General features: G+C 42.4%; 1 protein-coding gene across 13 annotated transcripts in view; it reads left to right on the top strand.

Annotated features, from left to right (window-relative positions):
- NIN (ninein) overlaps positions 1 to 27265 on the top strand; it is a 105930-nt gene that overhangs the window by 10693 nt on the left and 67972 nt on the right. For 6 of the 13 annotated variants that reach the window (XM_028495847.2, XM_028495850.2, XM_055088420.1 and 3 more), the window contains exons 3-5: positions 8338 to 8419; positions 19048 to 19137; positions 21035 to 21204. In XM_028495847.2, the coding sequence (XP_028351648.1) occupies positions 8338 to 8419; positions 19048 to 19137; positions 21035 to 21204 (342 nt within the window). Of the gene's footprint in view, positions 1 to 6505; positions 7593 to 8337; positions 8420 to 14751; positions 14882 to 19047; positions 19138 to 21034; positions 21205 to 27265 lie in introns of those variants that run through there. The other 7 variants (XM_028495848.2, XM_028495853.2, XM_024118464.3 and 4 more) reach the window with 3 other exon arrangements.

The raw sequence follows: 27265 nt of genomic DNA, 5'->3' as shown, positions 1-27265 counted from the left end.
CATCTTGATATATTGAATAAGAATCATAAGTTGTAAAATTATAAAATTGTAAGCTGTTTCTAGTACCAGCCGTCTTTCTTCTCTTTAGATGGTATTTATAGAAAAATACGTATGAGTTAGCAGTTTGGTTTAATAAAAAAGGAGAAAGGAATAACAGCATGACAAACCTAAATATATTCATCTATTCGTTAATTCAAAAAATATGTATTGTGTATGTCCGGTATGTCAGCACTCTAATGGTCTTATGGTATGAGTGCAACTTATGTTTATTGTAAACTAAAATTTTCCATTAAATTGGCTTTTGGAACACATTAGTACCCATCAACCTCCTGGATGCTTGTGGTTTTAATTTTGTCTTTTATATCATAACAAGTATAATTTTTAAATAAAAGAAAACATCTAAGTTTTACCTCCTTTGGTATTAAGCTGAATTAATCTTTTTTGTTGAAAAAGAAATAAGGTAAAAAGCATTTTCTCCCTCAACTAAGAATATGAATATTATCTGTTTATTTTTTATCTTAAGATCCATCTTTCATAACTTCTTGTCCTTTTTTTTTTCTTTTTTAAAGCCTAATGTTTCTTATGACGGTTGTCAAGGAAAGTAACTTAGATCGACTTGCCATTTTCATGCATTTTACTAATGGGCCATTTACCCTCAAATTAATCTGTCTGATCTTGCTTTATAACTTGAAACCATATTCCCCTGAGCATGGTGGTTACCCTATAAATGTTTGAAATGCCCAAAGATTGTGGATCACTGATTTAAAGGAAAGAGGACATTGCTGGTAGGTGTTTCCTACTAGGTTATCAAAAGAGCTCCATTCGTGTCTTTGTCATCAGTTAAGGACCTGTCAGGTGGGTCAGACCCCCAAGACAAGGGATTCCTTGAAACACTGAGGAAATTATAGTCTCTGGTCAGGTAATATTCCTGGCAGGTGAATAGTACTGCGAGTAAATACTACAAACATTTAAGAAAGGGAACCATGTTAACTCACTTATTGAACCAAGTTTCCATCCAAGCAATTGATTCCAATTGTAGGCGCTTCCTGTTTATTGTGCCTTTTAAAGGAAGTGTTTCCACATGCCTTTCTATTTCCTTTGTTAGAAATCAGAACCTAAAGATGATAACTTACCTTGGTTTTGTTGAAGCCTTTCGTTAGGTCCAGCTTTAGAAATACATTTTTCTTTCCTTATTGAATATACTAACTTTGAGACAAAGCTGCCCCCCCATCTCCTGAGCTTCCCTGCTCTACTCTTTAATATGAATCTAGATGCTGATATATTTCACGTTCTTGACACTTTAGAATCAGAACAAGCCGCGTGGTAGCACAACTTAACCATTGGCTTCCAAAGAGTCCCATGAGCGTGTGGACTTTGGTCATCAAAGGCACTTCGGAAGTTTTTGTATTAAAATTTGATGACTGTACAAATATATAATTCCACTCAGCTTTTGCAGTTTTCATTTTCAAGTGCTTGTGTTCTTTTATAAACATCATGATTAATTGTATATGGCGATTTTCTGGTTTGTTTCCACTTCATTCAGCTTTTTATGATTTCTTTCACTTATATACATTTTAACTGTTTGAAAAGTGAATCAGAATTACAGCAGTACTTTCTGGTGGTGATTATTTGTACTTGTTCTCTATGTGCAAAATTACCCTTGATCATCAAGCAGTGCCTATTTATAACCACCCCATGTTCATGCTCCTGTTTCATATTATTGATCTGGGCTTTTTGAATGAGTTGGAGGGAAAGGTGGGAACATTTCTCATTACATCTCTTAAATGTCTGAACCTTTGCCATCTACCCTACTGTTTAACCTGAAACAGTGAGGGATATTTTCTAATTCCATTTTGGTCTTGTGACTCTGTGGGGTTGATGTGAACTCCTAAGGGTCTATAGTTCACATTTATAGACAAAAAGACCTTCTGATTAAGAGGCTGCAAGACTTGCTTCTTTTCTTTATTAACACTTTCTTGTCAACCTCACTGCAAAATTGACTTTGGTGTTGTATACTGTGAACCTCGCAAGGTATTTAGTTTGACATAAAGCAAGGGCAAAGGGGAGGGCTGGCCTTCCAGCAGCCTGTTGGGAAGGCCTTCTACTCTCAACAAGAGGTATGAGTTAAGTGCTCAATGGCTGTTCTTCTCTACCTACTTTATTTCAGTAATGACTGTCACTCTCACCAGAGAAAGTATGACCAGGAATGCTCATTAGATTTCTGCAGAATTCCATTTATACTTTTATGAGTAGCTTCTTGTTTGGATGGAGGGGACTTAAAGTTCTTCAGTGTCCAGCACAGATTTTAGACTTCAGTGTTCATCTGTATGACAGAGAAACCTAGAACCCAGAACTTGGAAAAAGATGGTGACTTGTCTGGGGTCAGGCAACTCATCTGAAGCAGCATCAGGATGGGAACCCAGATTTCCCAGTCCCTGAGTTTGAATGCATGTCTCCACAGCCTCCTCAGACTCCACGTATGCAAATATGGATCTCATTCTCCATCCCCTGCAACCCACCCCCATCCTCAAACTCCCTCCCCCACCACATGGATGCCGTATGCTATTGGAGCAGTCTTTGAATCAGACCTGGATTCAAGTACTGACTCCTGCCACTTTTTAGCCATGTATGTACATCATCTTAAATGCTCTGAGCCTCAGTTTCTTCATCTCTATAATGGGAAAAATAATACCCTCCCTATAAGATTGGGATGAGGTTGACTTAGAGCATGTGTATCAAAGGCCCATCTAGGAGCCAGGAACACAGTTAACTACTGTGTCCTGTGTCTCTCTGTACACTGCCCCCCCTCCATCTCTTACACACTGAGAGTGGGTTTTTGATAAATGGTGACTTCCCAGGAATGATTTTCTGAGAAAGCTCATTCGAGTAGGGAATGGATTTGCTAGCAAGTCTCTTGTGTGGCGGTGGTTTGCATCTGTTTCTATCTGTAGGCAGGGCTCCTTGGATCCATCTTGGAGTACAACTTCACACAGTCGCTTTAGGTTTTACAAACCCACCTCTTAAAATGGCCTTTGCATCTCTCCACGTTGTCTGCAGTAAATGACTACTAAGCTGCAATAACCCAAATGCTGTATTTAGGAGAAAAGATTTGTAACTGTATCTTTCATTATGAAACCATGTCTCTTTGTTCTTCTGTGTCATTTCTCTTTGCATAATGCTGTCAGTGTTATTTTCCTCTGCATTGACCTTCTGGTGAGTCCATATTTCTATACCCATTTTAGCTAATGCTTAATGTTTTGAATGTCCTTTCTTTGATTTCCCTGTGTATTAATAGCTGCAAACCTCCTAAGTGTGATGAGAGTTACGTGGGCCTTTGTCTGGTCTAATAAGCACACTTTGTTGAACGCTGGCTTGAGCCCTCTCATCTCAGGTCTGTTTGAAGTGCTGCCTGCACACATGGGGAAACCGTATGCATCTGATCTCCATGATTGCATGCAACGTTAAGTTCCTCATTCTACTTCCTGTTACAGGGTTTTTTGTGTGTGGTTTGAAATAGAATTTGTTTCTTACGCTGCGCTTAAGTTATTTTTTCAGAAAGGCAAATTATGTTTCTCAAAAAGCGTTCCTATGAAATTTGGAGAAGAAAAGTGATGAGGTAAATTTCTATTAAACGGTGGTGACACATGACAAAAAATATCAGACTTAACTAGTCTTCCTGTTAATTTAGTTTAAATGTCATGTGTGTTTTTAGTCAGTCATGTAATTTTCCCATTGCTGCAAACTGCCCTTTGAGGCATACAAGGTATAGGAATACTTGTAAAATGAATGGCGGCAATTCTTATTCAAATGAGGGGGTACCAACCAAGGTATGCATGGCTCTCAGCTGGTTACCATGTGAGATTTAATTGCATTGTATATTTCTGAAGATTTCTAAATTTTAACAGAATACAATAGTAAAGCTCCCTTGGAGGAGAAAAAATGGTACTTAAAAATTACAGGGACTGAACTGAGTGAGCCCACTGATGTGCCTTTCTTCACAATAGAGGGCGTTTATTCACATTTTGGTTCTGGTTGTGCCCTGAGGGGCTTTTCTGCCCCATCTGTATTCATGAGCATTGATGGAAAATAGTAGTCACCTGCCTCTATTAGAGAACTCTCTTGAAAGACGTGGAATTTACTGCTATTTAAAGCAGAGGGTCCGATGTCTCTGGCCTCACAAGAAGGAAAATAAAGGTCAATTTAAGACTTCAGGCTGCTCCAATTGTTTTTTGATCAGCTTGCCAGGTTTTTTGTTTTGGATTTTTAGATTCTTTTTGTGGGGGAAGAAGGGTGTCACCCAGATAGACATTGCTGGATTATGAAGAACCCCTGAGTTAATAATGATGTTTAGTTTTTTATAGATTTTTTTTCCTTCTAAAATGTGGTGGATTTACCACATCCTAAGTCCATTTTGGAAACCTTTAAGCTCTGCCTGTGAATATCTTGGAGAAGTCACAAAACCGTCCCTCTTTTCATCCCTGCTGGCCTACTAGGACATGCTCATTTATCAGAGGCCCCTACGAGCTTTTTTTTGTCTCTCTCAAAGCATTTGCCAGGTTCTGCCTTGTATTATAGTTACTAATCAACTTTCTTCTCTTCTTTCCCACTCCACCCTCCCACACTCTAGAATCTGGAGTGTAGCTGATAAACCACTTGAAGGCAGAGGTTATATATTCTCTTGCTCTTGTGTCCTCTGAGTCCCCAGTGTCCTACTTTGTACCTGGTGACATGGTGTAAAGTTGAGGATTTGACCTGGAGCGGCAGAGGTATTTCCCTGAGAGGTCAGACCAGGAGTGAAGAGGGCCTGGGGCAGGCAGGGTGGCTGGACTTTGATGAGTCCATTCAGAAGGCCTCGGTTCTCCCAGTAACTCTATCACTTCAAGACAGGTGGCCTTGGGCAAGGCACATGCTTTCTCTGAGCCTCTCTCCCCTCAGTTCAAAGGAGGGATGCCTGCCTTGACCGTCTCTCATGGATGTTGTGAGATTCAACTGGCCAAATGTCCAGGAAAGAATGAGCCTACAATAATGCTCCCAGAACTCGCATTAATATAATTTTCTAATAACTGGATCTCTTACCCCATTTAGTGGCAAACTTTAAAAAAAATAAAAAAGGGGTTAACCATTGGGGATTGAGCAAATTTTATTAAAGTTTTACCCTACCAAATAGTATAATAATAAACATCGTGAGGTTATTCTTGATCATTTAAAATCTTCTTGGTCTGTCAGTTATTCTTCTGTATTATAAGAACAATACCCTCAGGATTTATTTAGCAGCACGTAGATCCTTGCCTCAATACTAAATAACCCCAGCCTATTAGGTTTTGAGTGCGTATGTCTTTTTAAAAATTTAAACTTTTTTTAAGTATAAAAAAATTATACTTTACTTTTGTTCAAGGGGGGATAGTTAATGTCTTCTCTCAATCCCAGTATGTCAGTAGCTACTTCTTGTACTTACCTTGAAGTGTCCCTGTCTTTTAGTTGCTGTTTCTAATCTGTAGGGGGTTGGGAAGCAGGAAAATGAAGCTGATAATAAATCATGTAGAGTGAGAAGAAGTAGCTTTTGAGTCGGTTCCAGGGCATATTCTACAAGAAGAGCGAGTGGGCCTTATGACACCTTCCTCAGCTTTGGACACCACTTGTTCGGTTCCCGACTGTCTGCCATGCTCTAGATGACTGAGACTGAGAGAGAAGCAACCTCTGTGTCAGTGAGGTACATACTGTCTCAGAAGTGGGTGTGTTTGTATGAGGCCTAAGTGTCCCTTGAATCTGGTATAATAAAGTCTTAGAAGTTGGTTAGAATTAACTTCCAGGTTATTGACGTCTTTGTCATGTTTGGAGGTTGGGGGAAGTAAACTTGAGATACAGAAACCCCTGAGTTACCTGCATGGCTAATCCTCACCGAGTTGAACTGTGTTAGGACTAAATTCCGAAGGGCTCTTTCCAATGACCTCTATCAAAACTGACATGTTGAGGAGACCCAGCAGAGACCCACAGAGTCAGATATAAAGAATGTGAAAGTCTCAAGGCAACCACATCCCTTTTGAAACAGGAGCCTCCTTCTGTTCAGCTCATTAACTGTGGCAGTGAGGGACTCTGGTTTCATTCGGGTCATGTCCACTGATACCCTAAGGGAGAGGAGAATCTCGGAGTTGGGGTCCCTAAACACAGCAGACCGGCTCCATTTCTCTGATGCTGGCCAGCTGCACAGGTCCTGCGGGGAGGCAGGCTCCTGGGCCTCCTGCTGTCACCCCCACCCTACCACTTGGCTGGTTGGGTCACTCTCATGGCCAGTTGCTTTGCTTGAATTATGGCCCTGTTTCTCTGTGAAAGTGGTGAGAACAGTCACCTCCATTACTAGTCCTATTAGCAGTGTTAACTACCACTTGCTGACTACCTAGCAAGTCCCAGGAAGTTCTAGACACTTTGTATAACTCTCATTTTATCTCCCTAAAGCCACTATGAGGGAGGCGGTAGTATAAATAACATAAAATACATGCAGTGCCCTTAGCAATACCTGCCTGATTCCCTGTGACAGTTCCTGAGACTATGAGCTCCATGGCGGCTCTATCACTGGGGCCTAGGATAGGGCCTGGCCCATAGCAGTGGCCCAATAAATATCTGTTGAATGAATCCTAAAGATGAGTTGTTAGATATCCCATTTTTCAAGTGGAACAAACTAAAACTTGGAGAGGTTTGGTAATTGAGCCAATTCACAGTGGCTGAGCCAGATTCAGGACCTAGACCCAGCTGCCCCAGCTTAGAGCTTTCACTCCTCACCCTTCTCCTGCCCACCCTAAGAGGAAAGCACGATTCTGGTAGGAAATAGTAGATGCCAGGGTGGGAGATGCCCCTGAGTGGGAGAGGCTTGGGTGTGTGCTGTTTGTGGGCTGGCTGGTTGGGAAGATGGCCTTGCCCCCGGTTAACTGAAGCTGGATGCCACGGTGCCTGAAGCCCATCTCTGACTCTGGCAGAACCTAGTTCTCCTTCCTGCCCCAGGCTTTTCCGTGATTCGTCAGCTATGAAACCTAATTAGCACAGTTTATAATTCTGTAATCTTTTAGTCCTTCATTGATTGTACCACCCTGGCTCTTTAGCAGATGCCCTCCCTTCCTGAACAGACTTCTGCTCTGGCTCCATAAATATGCTGATTTTTAGTCTGTGTGATCTAAAGGAATATGATTTTAGAAAGCAATTTCAAGTAATCAAAATGAATGTGGTAGAGAAATCACATATTCTTTAGGAGAGAGTGGTAAATTGCAAGCATATGCTATTTTATGACATATGAATCTCAGTGGATTCCTCTCCTTTGCACTGATTTGCATGAATAAGACATATGATTGGTTTCCTTCGTTGTTTAGATAACTAACAAGGTTTGCTGCTTTTCCACATTTAATTCAGAAGTGGTTTTTATCTGTCACTATATTTAATCTCCTAGGCAATGTTGTGTAATGATGTCTAAAGAGACCCATAGCAGCACAAGTTATAAATTTACCAACTTTGTATTTACATACAGGGTTCTGTATAAATAGGCACCACGTTATTAAACTACAATTATGATGAGAAGAAATACCATCTCTCCCTTCTGCCGCATGGTGAGATCATGTAAATTTAAGTTATAGAAGAATGTACTTGACCATAAAGAAAACTATTTTATCCCTTTAACCAAAGTAATATCCCAATTCTGAGTATTCACTTAAGTGAAACTCAGGTTCTTTCCTACTTCAGTCCAGGTAATTGTATTTTTAAGAAATCGGGAGAATGCTTCCCAAGGTTCTTTTATTCTTTGTGTTTGCTATTGATTTCTATTTGTTTATAGAATTACAGGGGCCTTGGGAGATAAATGTATAACCTATTCCTGCCTCGAGCAAGACTGTATTTCAAGTCATCTTCGAAAGGTAGTTTACTCTCTTCTAGAATATCTTAAGAGATGAAAGCATCTTTGGGACATTGTTACAGAGGATCATTTACTTGGAAAGTTTTTTCTAGTACCTAACCTAACATCTTTCTCTTCTGGTCTTGTTTAGAAAACTTAAAGGAGCTAAGAATTCAAAACCTATCTTTTTCTGAGTTTATAAAGAGGGTTTTGCTGTGTAGTTTTCCCCCTCAGGGTTGAATAAATATTGATATTAGTGTCGGTGACACTGGCGTGTAAAATGATCAGCCTATTTTCCCTTTAGTGCTTTAGAGAAATAAAGAAAAAAGGGAAGAAAAACAGGTTATATGACTCACTTCAAGGCTGTTAGATGCTAACAAATGGTTCTGGAACCTTGTAGATGGATTTGCTTCCTTAAGGCTGTGGAAACTATTTTGAATTTCTTTTGAATTGTTTATTTTTAGGTGCATTTTGACCAATTTAAAGAAGCATTAATACTTATCTTGTCTAGAACTCTATCAAATGAAGAACACTTTCAAGAACCAGGTAAGGACACTAACTTTTCCTCTCTTCCTTCTGCTTTAAATTTTGTCCAGGGAAGAATTTGGGGACCTTGAAGCATGTCTGTGAAAGCTTTGGGGCATCCGCCTCCCACAGATTGAGTGGTTATTTTTGGTCTTTTGACATGGTCATAAAAGCCTTGCAGCTGTTGCACACTAAGATCAGCCTTCTCTACCACAGCAGCGAATTGTGGAAGAAATCACTGGATTGTTCCTAGGAGATGTGTCAGATGGTGTGGCCAAAACTCATTCTAGGAATGAGCAGAGGTGGGGCTGAATGGTACTTCCTCCCTCCTCATTTCCTGTGAATGAGGAACAGTATGAACTGGGGGGGAGTTTTGTCTGAAAGAACAAGGTTGGCCAATGAAGAGATAATTTTATTCAGTCCTACTGAGTGGATAGCCCTCTGTTACAGACCTTATCACATTATATTATAATTGTTTTTCTATCTCCTCTCGGGTGATAGTTCCTCATGGTCCACGTTTGTTCGTTGTTGTATTTTTAGTGCCTAATAGGATGTTTAGCACATAGTAAGTATCCAATGAATGTTATGAAATGAAAAACTTAATATTATACTTCACTGATTTTTTTAAAAGCACCATAGATTATGACACATCATTATTTTATATACCTCTAAAAAGAAAAATTATTCTCAATTATAATGGTAAAATGCCATTGTTTGTAAGACACATAATAATTTCAGAATATTCTAATCTAGGGGTGTGTCTGGGGAGGTTATGTCTTAGAATCAATGAAATATGGTAAATATTTAAAGGGAAGTCTAAAACAGCGTTGAAATTTATATTATAATACAGTCCGGTTTTATTTAAAAAAATCAGTGGTTATTAGGGGCTAGGATTAGAGGTTGACTATAAAAGGCACAAGGGAATTTTGGGGGTGATGAAACTGTTTTATATCTTGATTGTGGTGGTGGCTACAGATTTTACCAGTGTTTGTAACCCATAGAGTTGCTCACTAAAAAAGAGGACACTAAAAATATAGTCCAGTTCTGAGACTGAGGAGAAATCATTGACATTTTGTCACTATAAGGAGTCACTCAGTGTGACCTATTTAGAAGAAGCACACGTGGGAGCTCATGTCTTATCCTCACTGGTGATCTAGTTCTTCATTGTATATTCTGAAAGGCTCCAGATTTGTGTCATATGTATGAACTCTGCATTTAGCAGTGTTTTGGATTCCAGATTGAGTCTCCCCCTTTTTGCTAAGGTTATTGCCAACTCAGGCTTTCCAGAGCTCTCTGCAAGCCCCCAGTGAGCCTAGGAGGGAGGTTATTACATTCTAGAGATTTTCCAGACAAAAAGTAGAATTTCTGTAGGTGACCACTGCTGGAACATGGACTTTTGTTCTTATGGGGTCTCACATTTTATTGGCAGTTTTACTTTTTTAAATTTGTCATCTTGGGAATTCCCTGGCAGTCCAGTGATTAGGACTTGGCGCTTTCACTGCTGGGGCCCAGGTTCAATCCCTGGTCAGGGAACTAAGATCCCGTGGCCAAAAATAAATAAATAAATAAAAATTTAAAATCAAGGTTGTCATCTTTTTTAAAAAAAAATTAATTAATTTAATTTATTTATTTCTGGCTGTGTTGGGTCTTTGTTGCTGTGCGCAGGCTTTCTCTAGTTGCAGCAAGCAGGGGCTACTCTTTGCTGTAGTGCGCAGGCTTCTCATCGCGGTGGCTTCTCTTGTGGAACACGGGCTCTAGGCACAAGGGCTTCAGTAGTTGTGGCACACGGGTTCAGTAGTTGTGGCTCGCGGGCTCTAGAGCGCAGGATCAGTAGTTGCGGCACGTGGGCTTAGTTGCTCCCTGGCATGTGGGATCTTCCCGGACCGGGGCTCGAACCCATGTCCCCTGCATTGGCAGGTGGATTCTTAACCACTGCGCCACCAGGGAAGCCCCAAGGTTGTCATCTTGATGACGATAGTGCAAGATCTAGGGACCCTGACTAGAGCTATGGTGACATTAATACATCTATTTTATTTCATATGAGCATAGGTAACATAAGCTTAAGTTCAGTGTTCTTCTGTATTCCCATAATATGGGTTTGGAACGGGCAGTGCTACCACTAGTCCACGTGGTCCTTTTGCTGCTTTTTCTTCAAAACCTCTCCTGTCACCTGCCAGAAGATTGTCATAATAAATGTACAGATTGATGTGACCACAAATGTGAAGGGTGCCCCATAGAGGGCTCTGAATAATGGGGAGGTAGACAGTGGCTGACTGAGCTTGGTAACAGCTCGGAAGTAAGGTTTATGAATTCAGCTCCAGGCGGTAGTTTCAGAGTTGTGTATATGCCTCAGTGCTGTGCAGGCTGAGGCCATCATTTGGACAAATCTTCCAGGGCGACACGCAGAGGGATTTTTATAGGTCACCGTGTGCTCCATCCTGTGGGTGGGCTGCAGCAAACCTTTGTTACAGAGCTGCCCCAAATCAGTGTAATGAAGCAGCAAAGGAATTATAGCATTTCATCCAGCGTGTACGCGACTTCCTAACGTTTGGTCTGGCAGCATAAAATCTAGGGTTGAGCCTGTGTCTTAAGAGTGTTTTTTCTCATATGAGGCTGGGAGTCATTCCTTCTTTGTTTCTGAGACTCTCTGCTTTTTCTGTCTTTTGCGCATCGCTCCCTGGCCCTTCCAGTTGTTTTGGGGGATCGTGCATTGCTTTCCACTCAGACGTTCTCCCACCCACTTGTAAATGTGACTCCACCCCCATAGGCTGCCTGGCTTGGCTGGCAAGAGACAGAGAAAGAAGGATCAGGACTCAAATGCTGTGTATGAAGAGGCCACTTGAGTTCTCCCCCTCCTTCCCCTTTATGAAAATAACTATCCCTTAAATCATAGACCATATGATTGTAGGGCTGGAGCAAATGCTGCCATTTTATCCATGAGCAAATTGAGGCTCAATGAGGGATGTGGCTTAGTTGAAGTCTCACAGATAGTAACAGGGGAGGATGCTGACACTGTATCACCGAGGGATGGGACTCTAGGAGGCTTTGGCTTGAGGATGTTAACCCTCAGATGGATGAACTGGGGGCAACAGTCCTCAGTCAGTGCAGCCTGGCCAGAAAGATTCTGACAGGCGGCCGGAGGCAGAAGGAAGGAGCAAATAAGAGCAAGTTTCCCGTGATCATTAGTGACAGGGATGCCTGTGTCCTCAGCATTATTTGGCTGTTCAGTACTTAATTCATCTTCTACCGTAAGGGGCCAGGGCTATTGTATTTTTGTCTTGCCTTTTCAAATCAGTGGACCTCCTGGACTTTGAGAGAAAAGGTTACCCTTAAACTATGGAAGGTGACTGCAAAAATAGGAGGTCCATCGTGCACAGCCTTAGACATTGAGTGGGTCATGAATTGCTATTGTATAACATCCAAGATTTTTATAAGTTAAAAATATCAGATGTTGCACCTGACTGTAATATAGAAAATCCAGCTTGATGAGGTAGAAAGACCGTGAACCAGGAGTTATGAAATACTGGCCCTGCTCCTCTAATTGGGTGGCCTTATACGTCACAACCTCTGTGGTCTTCAGTTGCCTCATATGTGAATGTAATTTTACTGGAAAATACTTAAAATCCATTCAGCTCCAAGATTCAGTTTGTTGTCTCCTAATATCTAAATGACATCTACATTTATGAGAAAGCTAGCTTTGTGTTTCTATAAAATTTCACCCAACATAAATTGACACTATAAGGGTCTGCTTCCTAAGGACAAATGCCCAGTATAGTTCATGCTTTCATATTCTTCTAATAAAAGGCAGTTGTATATAAGTAATACAAAAACAAAGCTATAATAGGATGTCAGAGGAGATGGAATTAAGTCATTATTTATGTAGTCATGGGTTGTGCCATTTATAACGTCTCTGCCATTTATAATTTTATTTTTAAAATTAGAGGGTACGAACTAGACGATTTTCAGCATCTTTTTAACGCTGATGTGTATGATTCTAAGACTCCTAGGAGAGAGTTTTTTCCCTAAAACAACAATAGTACACAATGAAAAGTACTGAAATTCAGATAAGGTCAGAAAAATGGGTTGGGGATGTAGAGAGTCCTTTGTAAATTCCAAACTGATTAACATCACCGATGGCATAGCTCCCTCATGTCTATGTGTACAATTTAATTTTGAAACTATTTTCCTAGAAAAAGAGGACACCTTAATTATTAGTTACTTATTCAGCTTGCTATGGCTTTGGATGATAGGATTTTTATAAAGGAAATGCTGGCACAGACTCTAAGCTACATGGCACCAACATGCTGTCTGGATCTGTTCTCCAGAGATTTTGTCCTTGTTTGATGCATCTTACATTAGATTTGTGTTCTGTAGTAGATGTTAGCATAATGCAGGAAGCTCTTTCTTTCCCTCATGCGGTTAATGTAAAATATCTTTCCTTTGTTTATTTGGTGAGGGAAAACTCAGGTTTGGAAAAACCAAATCATTAGAAAAAAAGGCATGGCAGATGATTGTTTTTTTCTTTCTTTCTTTTTTTTTTTTTTGTAATAAACATTACTAATTCCAGAAACTGCCCTATTTCTAGTTATTTTCCTTATATTTTGGGAAGCTATAAATATAATAAACAAATATCTCTTCATTCACTCAGCAAGGCAGGTCTCATGGCCAGACAGTGGGCTAGATCCTGGTTTGCAGTGATTGAAGATTTGTGCTTGCAGCTGTATTCAGAGTTGAACTGAACTGTGGCTGAGGACCCTGTTTTTAGGAGATATACACAGATGGCCCAACAGGCATGTTCTCTTGTCCTCTCTCTGGTTGAGTAAGGGCTTAGTCCTCGGCTCCTTTGGTATGTATGAGATGCTGACAGTGAGCACCAGAAAATTTCTTCAAAAATTAAAAGTAAGGTAAAATCACTACCACTGACCACCACCGCTATCAAAAGAGGGTGTGAGGACCCATTTCCTAAGGTCAGAGGGAACTGGAAACATTCACACCCACTGGTGGTCATGTAAAATGATAAAACCTTCCTAGAATTATGTAAAACAATAAGTACCATAAAAATGCCTTTGGCCAATCAATGCCACTCTCAGATTTTATGCTATGGAAATAATTATGGATGTGCATGAAGATGTGTCATTTAAAATAGTAGATAGATAGTCATTTAAAATAGTAAAAAAAAAAAAAACCCGAAAAACTATATATATATATATATATATATATATATATCAAGAATAAATATATATTTTTAACATCTTTATTGGAGTATAATTGCTTTACAATGGTGTGTTAGTTTCTGCTTTACAACAAAGTGAATCAGTTATACATATACGTATGTTCCCATATCTCTTGCATCTCCCTCCCTCCCTATCCCACCCCAAGAATAAATATTTGACAGTGTATTTTGGTTAGGCGAGTTATGATGTATCTGTGTAATCAAAGACTAAGCAACTCTTCAACTGTCCTATAGAAGAATACTTATTGTTATGATTTTACAAGGAGTAAGAAGGCACTCTTTTAAAAATATGTGTATGTGGAAAAAAGATACTCCTGGGCTTCCCTGGTGGCGCAGTGGTTAAGAATCCGCCTGCCAATGCAGGTGACATGGGTTCGAGCCCTGGTCCGGGAAGATCCCACATGCCGCGGGGCAACTGGGCCCGTGAGCCACAACTACTGAGCCTGCGCGTCTGGAGCCTGTGCTCCGCAACAGGAGAGGCCGCGACAGTGAGAGGCCCGCGCACCGCGATGAAGAGTGGCCCCCGCTCGCCGCAACTAGAGAAAGCCCCTCGCACAGAAACAAAGACCCAACACAGCCAAAAATAAATAAATTAAAAAAAAAAAGATACTCCTGTTATTTAAAATTAAATAAATAGGGCTGGTGAGAATTTTGATAATGAAACATTGCTTGGGAGTTATGCTGCTGTAAGTTTATTTCAATTCCAGTGTATGAGAAGGTTTCCAAACTGGGGACATGAAAATGGTAGTTTTCTACAGGGAGTCTTAGAGAATTGGTGTGTCCTCTCATGTCAGCCCATTGATGAAGGGAAAGGAGATGACAAGGAAGAGAAAATTAGGGCATGAATGAGATGGAGGCAGCTTCAGTTTCTGAGATGAAAGACTGGATGTCGTCACTGTGTGTTCGCCAGTAATCTTACCCATAGCGACAAATGAGGTCAAGGAATCTACTGCGGGACTGGGGGCTGTGAGGCTCTCCCTGACTCTGCTCTGCTGGCTTTGAGCCACCGCTGACCCCCAGGAGTCTGGGTGGGAGGACACTATCCAGGGCAGGAGCTACCTGACAGAATAGTGACCTTGCCCCATGGAACTCCTGTTGTTTTCCCTTCCTCCAGATGAGGAGACCAAGCCTCAGGACGTTAGGTACTCCTCACCTTGATAAGGACAGAGGGTCCAGGTCTGTTTGAATTCAGAGCCCACAGGCTCTTTCCATGAAGCACTGCTGCCCTGGAAAGCATTCAGTCCAGCTGGGTAGGTAATTCTAACATGTAAAATGCTTTTAGAAAAATATGACCATGATCGTTATTAAATCGGGAGCTATCAACAGTATGGGTTGCACTAAATTCATAGAAAAAAACGTTCCATGAAACTTGTGCCAAGCAGTTACTTGAAAGAAATGAGTTTTGAGTTGAGCCTTGAACAATGGGGAGGATTCAGTTAGGTGATAAGTGAATCTCTGCCTTTATCCCCCAAATGGCTCAAGACGCAGGCAGGCTGATCCTCCTGGGAAGAAAGTTGGGGAACAATCACATCATCATTATCACCTTGAAGAGGTTTTTTTGTTTGTTTGTTTGTTTGTTTTGTTTTGTATTGTTTTTTGCGATACGCGGGCCTGTCACTGTTGTGGCCTCTCCCGTTGCGGAGCACAGGCTCCGGACGCGCAGGCTCAGCGGCCATGGCTCACGGGCCCAGCCGCTCTGCCGCACGTGGGATCTTCCCGGACCGGGGCACGAACCCGTGTCCCCTGCATCGGCAGGCGGATTCTCAACCACTGCGCCACCAGGGAAGCCCATCGAAGAGTTTTTCTTCTTGACAGACCTTCACCTGCTCTAGGGCTTAGATAGACCATCTGATCAGACCAGTCAGCCCTGGGGGTTGCCAGACCACAACCATCCACCATCCTCAGCACCCTTGCGGGGTGCTAACCTTCCCCTCGACGCTTCCTTCCAGGCAAGGCTAATCAGAACCACCTTATTACCTTTGTGCCCAGAAGCCCCTGTGTTCCTGCAGGAAACATCACTCAGATTGGTAAGAATTGATGTGAAGACTGCCCCTAAAATTCTGTCATTGCATCCGGGGAGGACCTGAAAGCTCCAGTTGACATCTGCATCTCGTGTGAAGATTCTGGAAGAGAGGCATTATTGGGGAGTGGGGTGCTAGTGGCTTGGAAGCAGCTGCCTTGGCAAGGGCTGTGTGCACACAAAGTGTTGGGGTGAGGAGCCTGCCTGCTGATGGTCCCTGCAGAGGCGGGGCACACTGGGAAGCAGAAGGAATGGCCGATAGTGTCCGAAGGCTTTCCAGGTGTCTTTTTTTATGTCATTCATTCTCTCTTGGCTTCTCTTCTCCCCTCGCTTCCTTGGGACATCTCCCTCCCCATCCCTTCTTCTTTCCACTTCTCCAACTTACCTCCACCCTCCTCTCCTCTCCTTCTTGGCCCCTCACTCCATTCTTCTCCTACCTCTTGGTCCCCAATCCATCAGTTCTTCCGGCTTCCCCTCCGCCATCCCCACATAGGCCTCCAGCTCTCTGCCTGTCTTCTGTCCCTCACCCCCTTCCCTTGCTGTTGGTCTCAATCTCTCTTTCTGTCTCCTGTGTTGGTCTCCCCTTTGATTCTTTTATTCCCTTTTCTCTTGTTTAGTATCAGGTGTGGGTTTGCACTCTGACTGTGTAAGCCCTGTGCAACGGAGCGTTCAGAGTAGGCGAGGAGGTGGGAGGTGCAGTGGGGCTGGTCGTGCTCATTTGCTGTGTGACTGCCTCTTCCAGGGAAGCTTCGTGGGGGGCTTGTCCTGAGGTTTACACGTGCTTCGTTTTTGACTCCTTATTTTCAGAGGGGTTTCAGGAATCCCGTGAGTTCAGCAGAAATGTAGTATAGAGGGCCTCAGATGATCCCCCTGTGCCCAGGTCCTTTGGAAGGGGGTGGGGTCTCTGGGAATGATTTCCCAGGTTAACGAAATGGGGCAGGAAGGGAAGTAGAAAGCAAGGGGGTCTACGTGAGCAATTCCAAAACAAGAAGATCAGCACCGTAAAGGCAGGACTTTCTTCTTCATCCTGGAAGTATCCTCAGGTCAAACAGGGAAGTTTGAATCAAAAAGTGATAAAATATCCATCTTATCCCCCAACAAGTACAATAGAATGCTTTGCCCATGGCAGGTGTCTGATAAATGTAAGTTAAATGAATCCACCTAATACTGGAGTGCATCTTTGAAACTCTCCTTTAACTTCCCATGTATGTGCTGAGGATGGCACCTCATCCCATGTCCTAAGCCTTGTGTGTTTCAAGAAAAGCGTTGATGGAATAAATAGTGTTTAGGTTTTTGGGTAACGATTTCAGCTTCCTCTTGGGTCCTCATTGCTTTGCCTTTGGTCATTGGAAGAACTGAGCGTTCCAAGTGGCCATCCACATCACACAGGTGGCTGGGGCAGTTCTGGGAGAGAGTACAGAGGTGAACTGCCCTGCTCAGTTAGAGGGGGGGAAGGGAGGGAGAGGCGGACGGACAGGTGGGTGGCTGGTTGTTTTCCCTGCCTGCAGCTGGCGTGTTTCGAGTGGTCATTCTCATTAACATTGAATTTCAATTTTTCTTTCATTATAAGTGCAAGACCTTCTTTCTGGTCACAAGTCATACGTGTGCACTGTGGTTCATCCTGATTCTGGACAGTGAACATTATCACACCTCTGGAGTTTCTCTTCTTGGTGCATCTCATTGTGAGCTCTCCAGGGTCTCCAGGAGTCTAAGACTCCTCTGGGCAGGCTGGGCTTGTCTGCTTTCCTTCAAAGCTCATTTGTATTTTTATGTAGTGATGCCAAGTAGGGAAAATGGAAAATAGGAAAGAAGGGGAAATGGCTTAGAAGCTTGACAATCCAGGTAGAATCATAAATATACATTCAAGGAAATAAAATACTGAAAGTACAAGCAGTCCTTTATATTTTGGGTTTTTTTCCACTGGCATTTCATGTCCCTCCTTGGAGCTCATGATTGGTGCAGTTACTTACACTTATGTTAAAGGAAGCTGTATGTAAATAATTTCATTTCTCAAGAAATTAAATAACCCTGTATTATCTGGCATAGCTAAAATTGTTCCAGGATAAACCCCTGAAATACATACATTACATCTGGATGTGCTCATAAAGTAAAGCAACTTTTCCCCAGGGCTGCGGTTTGGCAAGTCTTTGTTGGGCATGGTAAGAGAGGGGTAAGGCTTTCTTTAATTTGGGTGGGCAAGAGTGTCTTGAAATCCCCACTAAGGCCTCCTGTTTGGTGGACTGCTGCTGTGCACTTATAAAGCCCTGCTTGAGATTCATAAGGAGAACACTGGAGTTTTCAAAGGCTTAGCACAACAATGGCTGTTGACCATGAATGTTCTCTCTGGATCTCCTTACTTTTAATGTCTTTCTTCCCCTTCTTATCTTGTAAATACAATGAGGCTGATGCTGTAAATAAAAGAAGGCTGTATGAGTGTGTTCAAGTCTAAAATATAACTATTTGTAATTGGTGTGATTAGTGTAATTCTTTTTTTTTTTTTTTTTTTTTTTTTTTTTTTTTTTTTGTGGCACGCGGGCCTCTCAACTGCTGTGGCCTCTCCTGTTGCGGAGCACAGGCTCCAGACGCGCAGGCTCAGTAGTTGTGGCTCACGGGCCCAGCCGCTCCGCGGCATGTGGGATCTTCCCGGACCGGCGCACGAACCCGTGTCCCCTGCATCGGCAGGCGGACTCTCAACCACTGCGCCACCAGGGAAGCCCAGTGTAATTCTTTATTGTATGGAAGTTTTGTGAAATTTCTTACGAGGAAACTTTAATGCCCCATTTTCCCTTTGTGCTAATATCTTTATTCAAAAAGATTCTACATTTTAATAGATTTCTCTAGAAATTGACTTTGTGATATATGTACATTCTGTGAAAGATATTAACTTCGAGTTTTAAGAATTTAAAGTTCCTGGCAATGGAAAAATAAGTTAAGTGTATAAATAAACCAAAACTCCACAGGATCCCTGTTTCACAGTCTATTATCTTTCATTGCTTAGAAAAAGAGCTATTTCAAATCTACCACTGCTCCCTACACAGCATGAAATATTTAGTAGGAAATATTTCATCCACAGGTGGATTTTGGATTAAATCACAGTGGGTTGTGTTTTGTTTGTTTGTTTGTTTGTTTTAACACTGTGGCTTTGCCCCACTGCTTTTTTTCCTCTGAAAAAGTGCAGCATGCATTCAGAGTTCCTTTGCCACTTCCTTCCCCAGACCATGACTTATGTTCTCATACTGGGAAAATCCCACGTTCCATTTTCTGACGTTATACATTTTCCCTTTAATCTTTTCCAAACCCCCGTCATCACTAACGGTGTATCTTGTTGTCTGCCACTAAAATTTAAGAATATGTAATAAATTAAGGATGGTTCTACATTGCCTTTTATCTGACTAGCATCTGTGGGTGTCAGCTGCCAACAAGTAGCTCGGGTGTCTGGGCCGCTCCTGAATGCTCACAAGCTGACACAGTGTCTTCTGATAAAAGGTACCTTCAAATATGCATGCGACTTTCAATATAACTTTTGTATGCTTGAACACTTCCTGTAAGAGAATCGCTCGACCTAGTAAAATGACTTGGCTGGGACTTTGAAAAAGCTGGATATAAATATTGCTAGAAATTATAGAGCAAGCATAAATACTTCACTCTGAGCTTTGCCAAGCATTTTCAGGATGTTTCTGACCACAATTGTGAAACCTAAGCTTATCCCAGAGGAAGGGCATGGGAGCAGGGAGGACAGAGTTAGTCACGCAGGATCACCAGTCCTCCCAGGGAGGCTACAAAGTAATAGCTACCCCCAACATGGTTTCAGTGGTGATAAAGGAAGGGTTTTGTTCTTTTAGTTCTTATCTAATCAATTAACCCTTGTTTTGAGGATCTGTGTACAGACCTCATCTAAAAATCTACATGTCTGAGTTCAGACATACCTTGTTAAGACTGTCATGTTCAAACAGAACACATATTATGTTCTCCAGAGAGACAGTATGTCCATGTGGGTGATAAGAACTGAAATCAAAGCATTGCCAGTCTTATATTTTAATGGAATATTTTGTTCTCCTAATTCTGTTCAAGGTGCTAAAAAAAGTGTGTCTCTAAGCTGACATTTCTAATGAGTGAAGTATTTATTTTATTGCTCTAAAGCTACCATTGTAGAGAAAGGTTAGTATGTGGTGGTGATGGTGGTGGCTGTGGTGGTGGTGGTGGTGGTGGTGGTGGTGGTGCTGATGGTGGTGGTGGTGGTGATGGTGATGAAGGTGGTGGTGGTGATGGTGATGGTGGTGGTGATGGTGGTGGTGATGATGGTGGTGGTGGTGGTGGTGGTGATGGTGGTGGTGGGTGGTGATGGTGATGAAGGTGGTGGTGGTGATGGTGCTGATGGTGATGGTGATAGTGGTGGTGGTGATGGTGGTGGTGGTGGTGATGGTGGTGGTGATGGTGGTGGTGGTGATAGTGGTGATTGTGATGGTGATGGTGATGATGGTGGTGGTGGTGGTGGTAGTGGTGTGATGGTGGTGCTCGTGGTGATGGTGGTGATGGTGGTGGTGATGGTGGTGGTGGTGCTGGTGGTGGTGATGGTGATGGTGGTGGTGGTGAAGGTTGAACCTGAGACATGTTCTGCTGAATGCTGAAGTCCTTCAGGGTCAAGAGATGACTGTCCCCTTATGCACATTCCTTTTATTTTGTACAACATGAAGCTCATGAAGAGAAAAGAACATAATATATTATTTTCTTAATGCAGTTTTGCATTTGCTATTTTATTCCACAGCTTTTAATTTTATAACGAGATCTTGATGACAAGTTTCATATGAGCAGTGAGCTGTCATTAATTGATTAGGATCCACTGTGTCAGTTTCTTTGTTCTATCTTCCTGCTTGTCTGATGGATCAGAAAGTGGGATGGTTAACAAAGGACTCACTAAGGTACTAGAGGGGTGTGTTCCAGACTAATTGGTGTGAATGCTAACTTTACAGTGCTGATAAGGTGTTCTTTTTATCATCATTTTCCAATGTGTCTCTGGTAGTATGATCCCTCCCTCTCCTGTTCCTTCTGTCTGCAAAACAGAGCTTAATAAACAGAAGAACAAATATGACCGCTTGCTTTGTCCTGATCTTAATTCCCTACTTTTAAACAAATCCCTCACTGCTGGCTCCTCATCTCTCCCACCATATGCTGAGATATACTCGGGGTGCTATAAATCATTCGGAATTAGAAGCTGTGCTCTGCATCTGACTTACTGGCTCATATACGCCCACGTCCACCACAACTGGCAAACGGTGGTGGTTTATTTTGGGGCTGGTATAAGAGGCTGTGTCCGAAGGCTGTGTGTCAGATAGGGGCTGAGATTGTCATGTAATGTGGCCTCAACTCTTGTCTCCTTGCCCAGACTGCACTCTCGAAGCTCAGCCCAAATATGTTAGAGGTGGGAAGCGTTACGGACGAAGGTCCTTACCTGAGTTTCAAGGATCCGTGGAGGAATTTGCAGAGGTGACAGTGATTGAGCCACTCGATGAAGAAGCAAGGCCTTCACACATCCCAGCCAGCGACCGCAGTGAGGTAAGAAATTGGACAGGCATATCCTTCTGGATCACAGGTGTGGATACCCATGGATAGCCACATCACAGTGGTGCAGAGACAGGAGAACTGAGGGATTTATGGCTTTTCTCAGCCATTTTTTCAACTACTTGCTAATCTTATTACTTGCCTTTTGGATATATGTGACTACTTTCTCTATTGTTAAATGTTTCATCTCTGTTTCAACTTTTGGAGAGCTGACCTTTCTGTGCATGCTTTATGTTTATACATTTTTGAATTCATTGATTTTTATACTATCTGAGGTCTGCCACTTCTAGCTCTTGGGAACATCTCTCTCCTCCACAGCACTGTTATTTTTAGTTATGTAAAAAGCTAACCAACTCCTTCCCCCCAAACTATAAGACAGCCGCCGTGACAGGTAAGAAATGAAAGCAGTGTGTTTAGGCATTTCAAGAGCCAGCATCTTATCTTTTGTGGTGGGGTAAAGCAGCTTTGCAACTTCATCCTTGTCCCGGTGCTTAGCAGTTACCAGGGTTCTTAGTGGTTCTGTCTCACCTGGCATGTCTGGCTCCCCAGCAGTCAGAGATTACCCTGCCTCCCTCATCTCCCTTCTTTCCATTTGACATGGTGCTATAATCTACCAATAAAGGAGAAGCAGTGACATTTTCTTGTTTCTTTTTGGCTCATTTACCAGCATACCATTTATAGAACATGACTGAAAGTGCCATGCTGAGCAAGCTCTAAATATTTCTTGTAAATCCCAGCTTAGACTGGGGATGCAGATATTTCAGATGCTCATATAAGCTGGGAAAGAGACAGAGTGCCTCAAGTTTCTTAAAGTAGTCTGTAGATCGTAGGTTGATGGGGGGGAATGAGTGTTTGTTGCTGTCTCAAGTCCATGTTCAGCGTGCTGAAATCTACAAGAAGCTTGCTCCAATAATGTCGCCAGCAGTCAGAATCTGGCATCTTCACAAACCCAAAGGTACCCACAAACCCCACAAACTCAAAGGTAACTGGAAAGAGCTCAAGTATTGAGCAAAAATGAAGACAACCACAAGTGCTGCAATTTAGAAGACACGTGACTGGTCTGCTGATCAGATCACCTTTTTTTAAAATCAAGTGATACTTATCCTCACAATAGAAGTGAAGGAGCACTGGCAGAAACGTAAGCGAGAAGAGAGGAAGAAAAGCAGCTAGAGGGGATAAGGGAGATAGAAACCACAAAAATGGTGTGAGTAGTGTGGGTGAGAAGTGACAGCTGAAAACAGAAAGACCATGAGAAGCAAAAAGGAAAACATTGCCTAGAACATCAGAGCACTGGGGACCAATGGGTCTGGGGCAGAGGCTACTTCCCATCTTGGTTCAGTCGGTTTTAGACCCTTTCTTGGGTCCCTTTGAGAATTTAGATAGGGCCCTTTCCCCAGTAAAACACATAGACTCACATGCACCAAAGTGTTATATGTACTATTTCAGGGAGGCAAGTAATTTGCATACTTCAGTTTTTGCAGTGTTCATAATATCTTGCTATCAGGAAGGGTATCATTTTATAACATTAAATCTGTTTCATAATCCTAAATAGTGTGGTATGTATCTGAGACATTTCTCTGTGAAAAAATGGTTAAAATAGGTCTCAACACTTCATGGGGGAAGCTTTTCTTATATAGAAAACACCTTTAAGTCTAGTATCTCCTTTCTCCAACTATTTTCAATACCTGAGGCACTGTTACTTGGTGCTAACAAATTAAATGGTTGCTTGTTTTTTTTGAGAAGAGAGTTTCTAGTTACCACCTGGGGATACTCAGCAATGTTCTTGGGCAGAGCTGATTTTGTTGCTGGCAGCATATTTCTTATATCCCTATTTAATCTTATTTACTGATTTCCAGGGAGATTTACTGTTTAAAAAGTGAGGCTTTGGTTTTATGTTTAAATAAAATGAAGGGTTGAGGCCTGAGTCTGGGCAAAATCTTGCTGCTTTTGTCTTAGTGAAAGGGTATGTTGGGAGAATCATTTCACCCCCAATGAACTTCAGCTTCCCTAACACCTCCAGAAACCTCTTAGGTGTGACCTTTTGACACTATACATAGAAGCTTTAATGTAACGACCCACCATCAACAGAGAGCAAACAGAGTGCTGTAGAGAGTCATTTATCTCTGTGTCTGCTCTCCTCAAGGACTCTACTGACTTGACTTTGAGAGTCTGTTATATCCTAACCAGAAAGCCTATAGTAGAATCAGATAACACGTTTTTACCTCCCCCCTTTTTTTTAATTGCTGAAAGTGGACTCAAACCAAAGTTCATCCAGCTGCTTTCTTGCCTAAAAATGAAGTGTTTTGCTAGCTGAATGGAGCCTGTCAGTTTTCAAGTTGATTCATCACTTTACAAAGTTAATAGAATCATGTGTGATGTTTTTGATGTTCCTCTTGGCAGTAAGTAGGGCCAGCCCCAGCTTCATGCAGTAACCATGGCCATGGGTCACATGCGCTGCCCTCACGGGCTGTGGCATAGTTTCTTCAGTGTCGGTCTTGTTGCATCCTGTTGTGTCAAGATAGCGCTCCTGTCTTGGCCAGTTTCTGCAATAGCCTCAGCAGTTGAGGGCCACTCAGTTGGCCAACACAGTTCACGCTCTGGGCAGCATGGCCTTGCTCTAGAAACCCTCCTCCCTTCTACAGAAGCTGTCTAGGGCTCAGCGGAGTGCCAGGTCATCTTCCCTATTCTAGGGAAGATGAGGAGAGCAAGATTCTCAATGAACTGTGGGATTTATTTATTCTTAACTTACAAGAGTTCAGAACCTGTCAGGAGTTCTTTATTGTACTTCTGGCTTTTTTTCTCCCTCTTGGTTGCTTCAGGCCCATTTGTCTCCTGCCCGTGGGTGTTAAGAATTTCTTCCATGGGTGTGTTTGTTATCAGGGACTCATACCTCATCTCAGTGCTGCTGGGCAGTATAGAAGGTGGGAGGGGGTTGGGTCTCCTGTGACATGAATATTTCATGAGGTGTAGTGAGATGGGGAGCTGGAGACAAGCCTTCTTGGTTTGATTGTGGGTTTCTTTTGACTCCTGGGTCCTGGCTTAGGGGTTCCTAGCTTGCCCTGAGACTGCAGTTTCTCCTGTCCTCAGGCCTCATTTTTCCTGAAGACCAAAGGACCTGAATCTCTTGTCAGAAGTTCTATGAAGGAGAAGTCTGGCTGTTGCTACCCAACAGGAGACTAATTTCAGCCCTAAGATGAATCAAGTAATTACCCATTTATCTGAGGACTTGGGAGGGGTGCAATGCAATGGAATGATGTCACAAGCCACCTATAAAAGCTGTCCTCAGGGTGGCTCGCTTCCTTCTAGGAACTCATCCTGCAGGGATATGTGAGCAGACAGTCATCTGAAGGGATAAAAGAGTAATCTCTTCCCTGCTTCCCTCTGGGGTTGTTCAAGAGTTGGGGAATTGCTAAGAGTGGACATTTCATTCCTAGGCTCCTGGACTAGTGGTTCACAATGTTCTTTATGCATCCTTGTTTGGAAGGGCTTCTCCCACATGTACAACAAATTTTTATTTATTTATTTATTTATTTAATTTTGGGCTGTGTTGGGCCTTCGTTGCTGTGCGCGGGCTTTCTCTAGTTGCGGCGAGCAGGGGCTACTCTTCGTTGCGGTGCGCGGGCTTCTCATTGTGGTGGCTTCTCTTGTTGCAGAGCACGGGCTCTAGGCTCCCGGGCTTCAGTAGTTGTGGCACGTGGGCTCAGTAGTTGTGGCTCACGAGCTCTAGAGTGCAGGCTCAGTAGTTGTGGCGCACGGCCTTAGTTGCTCCGCGGCATGTGGGATCTTCCCAGACAGGGCTCAAACCCGTGTCCCTGCATGGTCAGGCAGATTCTTAACCACTGTGCCACCAGGGAAGCCCATGTACAACAAATTTATAGGTAATTCTCAGTAGTCATGATTCTCTGTAGTCTACTTGTAACTCCACCATTTCCCTCTCATCCAAGAAAACAGAAATGCAGGCAAGTAAGAGTGATGCTATTGTAGAGATTGCTTTCAAGCACCTAAATTTTTAGCGTAAGTTCCATGTGAAGATCCAGGCTTCTTTAGTTACAGCAGTTTGGAACTTCCCCCATGACCATTCATGGTGCACCATTGTGATGCCTTGGGTGAGAACCCATGTTGTGACTGTGGGATCGCAAGTGCTTCACACTTTGGCCTCATCCGCTGAATAGAATATATAAGTCTTAACCTTGTTATGAGGTTGTGCTCGACTCTTGTTTCAGTCCACATGTTAAAGCCCTAACATAAATTGTAAACATTTTAATCATCTCCACCCTCCCCTCCCCCCAGCTTTATTCAGGCAATTTGATTCTTTCCTGATGAAACAGAAAATATCTAACCTAACTTTTAAGTGTGTCTCCCCTACCAAGTTTACTTTACAAGGCCATAAAGCCTTTGCACAGGGAAAGACCACTGTAATCTTGCTAAATTTTCAGCACTAAAATATGTATTTCCGAATTTCATTTAGAAACCCTGAAGCAAAATGTGCTAGTTCACAAGTGACAGGTGGGTTCCACTGTCTGGCTGAAATGTGCATTCACCTTCCAATTTAGTGTGTTTACCTGGCAAATGGATCCCTTGGGAGTCTGACCTCTCATCTGGGGTGGTATTGAAAGGAAAGTGGTGATTTTTCTTTGTTTGTGGGATCATTTTCACTCAAGGCAATTCAGTTGGACGTTCTATTCTGAATTAATCCAGACTAACAAAGGGCACATTCTTGAGTTTTTAGATTCTGAAGAGTATATATTCCCGCCCCCCATATATGCATATATGCAGTGGCTACTGAACTGACCTTGAATTTTATAAGGGTTTCTTCTAAGGGTAGCTGGAAGTTGGGGAGAAAAACAAAACTAATTCTTGGTTTTATTCTGTATTACTCAGACGTGGTAGGAAAGGTTGACAATTAATACAATTGGGGCAGGGCCACTTTGCTTTCTGCCCTTGTTCAAAACAGGGGACACCTTGTTAACTGTTTTCCTCCACAGGGAATAAATTGGGTCTAGTAAGATTCTTATCAAGAGCCAGAGGCTTTAAACAATGATTTCTTCAACTGTAGACAATAGTAGTGTAAGCCAAAACCGTGCAGTTTAAGTGAGGACCTGAGAGAAAAGTTAAAGCCAATTGCTTCATTCAGCAGACAATGGACAAGCAAATCAAGCCCTTGTGTCGGACTGTGAGGGTAGGAGGATGAGTGGTCGTTATTTAAAAACAGAAACACAAAGAACCCCCAAACTGATTTTACTACCCTCCGTAAAATCAATCTTCTTCCAGAAGTGCTAAACTGACTTGTGTCCCCCTTATGTTCATTTTCATATATGCATAACTTTGTGGTTGAACTTCATAAATTATTCATTTTCATTGTATAGAGTAAATATGTAATTCTGGAGCAAACTTCTTAATGACTGAGAGAAGTTTTTCTAAGAGCTTTTGTAGTTGAAATGCACCTATTTTCCGATTATTCGCCCATTACATTTTTTGTTCTAGTCTTTGACAAAGTAAGCAATTTCATTACCGATGCCATTCGTTTCCATCAAATAATATGACATCATCAGGATAGGTTTTTTATTAATGGAATTCCAGTGTTTTCCCTTTACATTTCTTGAGTATTATTAGATCATCTCCGGCTATTCTCAGAGATGAAACACTCATTCAAGATGCAACTATAAATCACTTGAAAGTGATATAAAGAAGCCCCTTCAAAGCTAATAAGATGTTTTCATTCCAACACAGATTCAGCTTTCAGACTTTCAGGCTTTGCTGTTCTGGTAAGTCCTCCTGACTTGATCCCAGAGGAAATTCCCTTGGAGTCTAGCCCTCATTCTCATCTCCTTGCAGGTCAACAATTTCTTTTATTTTCTAACTAGAAAATAAAATAGACAACACATCAAAAATTAACAAGTTAGGGCTTCCCTGGTGGCGCAGTGGTTGAGAGTCCGCCTGCCGATGCGGGGGACGCGGGTTCGTGCCCCGGTCCGGGAGGATCCCACCTGCCGCGGAGCGGCTGGGCCCGTGAGCCATGGCCGCTGAGCCTGCGCGTCCGGAGCCTGCGCTCCGC

This window comes from Physeter macrocephalus, chromosome 11 (genome assembly GCF_002837175.3).
Source record: "Physeter macrocephalus isolate SW-GA chromosome 11, ASM283717v5, whole genome shotgun sequence".
In the NCBI taxonomy this organism is placed as follows: Eukaryota; Metazoa; Chordata; class Mammalia; order Artiodactyla; family Physeteridae; genus Physeter; species Physeter macrocephalus.
Note: the sequence above shows the minus strand (reverse complement) of the source record. Positions and strands in the feature narration are given on the sequence as shown.